Genomic DNA, 6,068 nt, shown 5'->3' on the forward strand with positions numbered 1-6,068 from the left:
TCTCTTTCTCTCTCTCTCTCTCTCTCGAAAATAATTTGAATAATTACCGGCCCTGCTTTTTCATCGGGGATGCTAAACAGCTGTTAGCCCACGTTCCTCCTCTCCTCCTCTCGGGACGGGAGACAATGCAGGGGCTCCTTAATTTTCTTAAAAGATCCTTCTTCGAGGATGGATCTCTTTTCCTCCTCTATCGCTGTCTGCGGAGATTAGAATGACAATGCGACTTCCCTTTTTTTTTTTTTATCGATTATGGACTAAACGCACGATTTCTTACGTTCCCTAATTTTCTCTCTCTTCGAACCCCTAACGAATATTCTTTTCATTTATTTCTATCGATGGATGGGCAATAATTCATCACGAATACATTCCTTCCTTCCTTTTTCTCTTAATTTCCTATAAGACCAATCCCTTCGAACTTAAACACGTTTAACGTGTATTCAAAGTTTTTCTCGAGCGACAAAATGTATCTTGTGCGACACGAGAGAATAATAAACGGAATTAAACGGAGGAGGGGCGTTTAATTATCGTTCGATTTACGATCGCGATCTGACTGCGGTGGAAGAAAAATAATTTGTCGTTAATCAAGGAGTTGTTCGATCCAACAACTCGGTCGGAATTCGAGAATCGAGGGAGGTCTAATATCCGGGGGACACGTCCTCCGTGCGGTGGTCGCCCCGCGGAGCACGTACGACTTCTATTAACGACAGGACAGCCCCCGTTTTGGCAAAACACACAGCGAGGGGCTGAGCGGAGGCAGCGCCGAGTAATAATTCGTCGGCCGAATTAGCGCCATAAGTTTACCGCCGCGACAGTCGCGGGGATAATATTAATCTACTTTGAATTTATACACAGTGCGGTCTTCCGCCGCCCAACTTCCTTCGTATTAAGTCTTTCCCCCACAGGCTTCCCGCTCTCTTTCGCTCCCGAAATTCCGCCGCATCGAATTCTGCTTCCCAATCTTTTTCAAAATTACGTCTCGATCTTTAATCGAGATTGGAGGGAAGATCGATGAAACGAAATGGATCTTTCTCTTCGATATCGAGCGGAAATTTGGAAAAATTTTTCTTTCGTCGATCTTTGGTTTCGAGTTTTGGTTAACTCGGTGGTTAGAAAAGAAATTGATTAGGAGTTTTTTCTTTTTCTTTTTTACGTTATTTTGAAACGAAAAATTCTCGACTCGTGTTGTTCGTGTCGATAATCTTCGGGGAAGGAAGATTCGAGGAGGAGATTAATTTAATTCTCGAACGAGTATCTCGGAGTATAGGGTGGTTTATTTACTCAGCGCGCGTATTAAGACGCGGTCAGACGCGGGAAGGGGCGCGAGATTCACCCCTTCGGTGTAGACGGATAAATAACTCAAGACAGCCTGGGAATAACTTAAGACGCCCATTCTTAATGAAAGCCGCCAACCAACTATGTTCCTCCCGGAGAAATTCTATATCGTCCTCATTTTCAATCCTCCCTTCCTTCTCTATTCCAAAACTCGCTATTCCTTCTTTCGTAAACGATCCAAAAATCGACGATCCTTCTTTTCCTTCTTTTTTTACTCCAAGAACAGCGAGTAAGTTTTAATTTAATTTACGAAAGGAGGAGAAGAGGAAGGAAAGAAAAAAGGGGCCGAGGAGTTCGGCGAATTTCCTTTATCCTCAGCTTCCTTCTAACTCGTGGCTGATAAGGTGTCGAGAAAGGAACATCGACGAAGATCTGTGCAAAAGAACCTGTGATGGTCTACGTTTACGCGGTGAACGGCGTACGTTCGACGCCTCGCATGCATTATTCGTTCCACCGATGTTTTACGGGCCGCGTTTCTTCAAGAGAGAAAAAAAAAAAAAAAAAGAAAGAAGAAAAAAGAAAAAGAATTTATGTTAACCTCGAGCAAACCGCGAAGTTAAGTTCGCTCCTCCGTCCGAGAATTAAGACATTCCCGGCCTAATAATTTTCATTTCACTGCCCGCAAATATTTTGTCCGTCCCTCCGCCATTTTTCTCTCCCCCTCTCTCTCTCTTCGACGACGCGCGAAAATTTGAACAGGGGATGGAAAACTCGGAAGCGAGATTTTTCCCCTCGTCGGCCGCCAAATTGGCGAGGAGGGAGGGGGATCCCCTCGCGCCGCGAGTAAACAGCGCGCGAGAGGGGGATTTTCGCGGGGGGAGGGGATTTTCCAGCGGACAATAAGGTGTCGGGCGAGAAGGTGGCGCGGCACGCCCCAAGGTGAGCATCTCGAAACGCGGCACTGCAATTACGAGCCATACCACGTCGGGGCTAGCCTCGTAACGAACTCGCTATATTGCCCACCATTTCGAAACCGAGCGTAGACGCTCTTTACCTGGCTTACCCCCCTCGCTCTTCCCATCTTGGGGGGGAGGAGGGTGACGGGGCCCGCTGTTAGGCCTGAGAATAATGTTTCGGAGATGAAAGAAAGAAAGAAAGAAAGGAAGGAAGGAAGAAAGGAAGGAAGAAACGTTCGGGGAATAAGCGGTGCACCGTGAATTCCTGATGTTGGTGACCTCGATTCAGCTTCTGCGAACGACGTCGATGAGATAAGTCTTGAACAGGGATTTGACGAAAGTTTAGCTTTTCTCTTGTCTATCGATTATAGTGTGTTTTCTTTTTTTTTTTTGGAATTTTTTTTGACAGGATTTCACAGAGATTTTTGACGATTTGGCCAGGTTTGGGTCTGCCTTCTGTCGTTTGATATTTTTCCGAATTTTTTGAACAGGATTCTCTCTATCTTTTAGCTTCTGCAGAGACTTCGATTATACGAAGCTTTAGATTTTCTTCGTCCGTTATTTTTGGAGGATTTTTGGTGATTATTTCTTGGAGAAGAATGGAAGATTTTTGATAATTTAGGTCTAGCTTTTATGAAGCTTGTAGATTTTCTTCGTTCGTTATCAGGATTTTTGATTATTCCTTCGAGAAGCAAAGTTTGGTCTAGCTTTTATGAAGCTTGTAGCTTTTCTTCGTCCAAAATCAGGATTTTTTATGAATATTTCTTGAAGAAGAATGAAAGATGTAGTTTGATATCAGTTTCCCGAATTTTCGAAGAGAATTTCTCTCCATCTCTCTACGATACGAAGCTTTTCTTCGTCGAATATTTTCTCGTAGAAGAATGGAAGATGGATGGCGGCTGTTCGATTCATCTCTTCTATCTGCTTCTGTAACTTTTTAAACCTACGACGTATCTTTTCGACGTATCTTTTCCTTCTACCTCTTCGTATTCCCAACTTGCACGGATCAAGAATAAAAGATCTATTTTCGACTAGATCCCAGAATCCTAGAACTATCTATCTATAACTGTAACCAAAACGGTGGTTACAGCGCTAAATCGATCCTTGGATAATTTTCAATCGGAGCTTTGACCTCGATTCGATCGAAATTGGTCGCCGCGAGATCGATCAATCGATCGTTTGATGACGCGTTTGGTCATTGACTTGTCCCGACCCGTGATCTAAGCCACGGGTGAATCTCTGGGATTCGTTCGCTCTAAAATAAATCATATTGCAGAAGATGCCACGGCCAGCAGGAAACAGGGACCAGATGTGGTCGCTTTGCTTTACGAGACATGTGTGTACAGGCCATCGGATGACACTTGCTATATTTAGTTCTGTGGGAAAAAGGGGTTCCACGCACATAATTACGCACCTACGCGAAACCTACCGCGTGTCTCTTTCAAAAATCCCCTTTCCCTCTCCATTTCCCCAATCGTTTTTCCATATCTTTTCATTTTGCCGGGCCAAGGTAAAAAATCTCGTATGAATTCGTATTCAATTTTTCGCTTTAATCCTCCATTGCGTGAATTTTCACGATCAGTTGAAAAATATATATATATATATATATATATATATATGGCTGTTTATTTAAAAATAAATAATAACAGCATTCTTATTTTTTAAAATATTGCATCCTCGTACGTATTTCGCACTCGTTTGAATATACTTTTGAAATTTGAAGTCCCCAATTGGGAATGCAATAGAGGATTAAATATCTATCTAATTTTATCATCCGATTTTTTAGAAATATATGGCTATTTACTTAAAAATAAATAATAATAACATTCTTATTTTTTGAAAATAACATAAACATTGCATCCCCGTACGTATTTCGCATCCGTTTGAATATACTTTTGAAATTTGAAGTCCCCAATTGGGAATGCAATAGAGGATTAAATACCTGTCTAATTTTATCATCCGATTTTTTAGAAATATATGGCTGTTTACTTAAAAATAAATAATAATAACATTCTTATTTTTTGAAAATAACATAAACATTGCATCCCCGTACGTATTTCGCACCCGTTTGAATATACTTTTGAAATTTGAAGTCCCCAATTGGGAATGCGATAGAGGGTTAAATAATTTTATCATCCGATTTTTTAGAAATTTAATCACTTAATTAAACCAGATATAAATCGAGAAGATACGCGTTGGAAAAAAAAAAGTTGGAACGCTTTGTATTCGAAATTCTTAGCTTCCAGTTTAGGGGGGGAGCTAAGGTTCTAAAGCAAATAAATGTTTCCTCCCATTGCGAACGTTTGTTAATTCACCGAGGACGGTTTCTCAGTCGAAATGAATCTCTCGATCCACGTGGCTGGCCCGTGTCCCATGTGGAATATTCTAGAAGATCCCACGTGTGATCTCCACGGAGAGATCGCGTGGGAAGGCGAACGTCGCACGAAACGTCGGCAGCTGTTCACACGTGTCCTTTATGCGCGCATTACTAAAAATCCGCCGCGTTTCGTCCTCCTCCTCCTCCTCCTCCTCGTTTCAAACGTTCCCCCTCTTTCCAACGATCTCACGATTCTCTTATCTATGCTTCTTTCGGTACACCAACGACGCTGGAAAAGGAAATCGCGTGTATCTCGATTTTTTCCCTCCCCATCTTTTTTTTTTTTTTTTTGCTTAGATTAAATTTTACGAATTCCTTTCCTTCTTCTTCTTCTTCTTCTTCTTTTTTGTCGATAAAAAGACGAGAAAATGTTTCAGATCGACACGCCGATCGAGAACGAAGCGGACGTGACGTCGGATGCGAACAACCCCGAGTCCAGCTTCCCGGAAAAGGGTTTCAAGGGTGAGTGAAAGAAAGAGCAGAAGGGTAGAAAATTATACCGTGAAACTTATTCTCATCGATTTAACGTTTATTTTCTGTTGAAATCTGCGTACTATCCGTGCCTAATCAATTCTCATCCCAATTTACATTTCCCGTTTCCTTTCGCTCGTTGTTCCGTGTTCGCGGTTCGTTGAAGAGGAAAGAAAAGGAAAGAAAAGAAAAATTACACGAGAACGAGGCAATAGAAGAAACAATTTGTTCGGAAAACAAACGTGTACTTATAATAATTCATCAAAATCAATATGGAATATATCTGTACAACAGCAAATTGCTTTCCAAATATTCTCTCTCTCAGATAAAATTCGTAGCATCATCTCGTCAACTATCAGATTAACCTTTAAATATCCACAATACTTCGTAAACCTCTATTCCCAAATAAAACAAATTTTCGTAAAAATTCGTAAAATTCGTAAATCGCAGAGAACCATTTATTGGAAAACATTTATTTCGAACATATAAATTCACATAATAATTCGCGCCCCGGAAGCGAAATCGACTTGGACAGCAGGAAGGAAGAAAGGAAGGAAGAAAGGAAGGAAGGAAGGAAGGATCGAATTAAGTCGGTCGCGTTCAGACATCCGACGAAACCAATCCACTTAACTCCCAACCCCCTTCAACCCCCACCTCGGGGGGCCGAGAAAGGTCGTGGAAGGTTTTGTTCTGGAACAAAAATCTGACAAATATGCCGCGATTTGCCGAAGAATGGAGGCGAAGTACACTCTCTTTCTCTCTCTCTCTCCCCTTACCGCTCGTTCCAAGGATTCTCCCTCCCTCCATCCCTCCACTTTCAGTCCGCAGAGAGGGTGGCGAGCAAAAGGGTGACTCTTAAATTACTTAGACCGAACAAAACGTAACAAATGACGGTGAATCGGGCCACTTATGCGATATTGGCCCATCACCGCCACCCACGTATATTGATACCGTCGCATTAGGGCTGCCAGACACCCCCTCGCCCCTCCTTT

General features: G+C 42.2%; 1 protein-coding gene across 2 annotated transcripts in view; it reads left to right on the plus strand.

The window, feature by feature from the left end:
- The window catches only part of LOC102679698 (ubiquitin carboxyl-terminal hydrolase 48-like), a 77,611-nt gene that overhangs the window by 64,941 nt on the left and 6,602 nt on the right, over positions 1–6,068 (plus strand). For both annotated transcript variants that reach the window (XM_006616725.2, XM_006616727.2), the window contains one exon: positions 4,983–5,067. In XM_006616725.2, the coding sequence (XP_006616788.1) occupies positions 4,983–5,067 (85 nt within the window). The remainder of the gene's footprint in view (positions 1–4,982; positions 5,068–6,068) is intronic.

The sequence above is a fragment of the Apis dorsata genome, unplaced genomic scaffold, assembly GCF_000469605.1.
Source record: "Apis dorsata unplaced genomic scaffold, Apis dorsata 1.3 scaffold_269, whole genome shotgun sequence".
Lineage (NCBI taxonomy): Eukaryota > Metazoa > Arthropoda > Insecta > Hymenoptera > Apidae > Apis > Apis dorsata.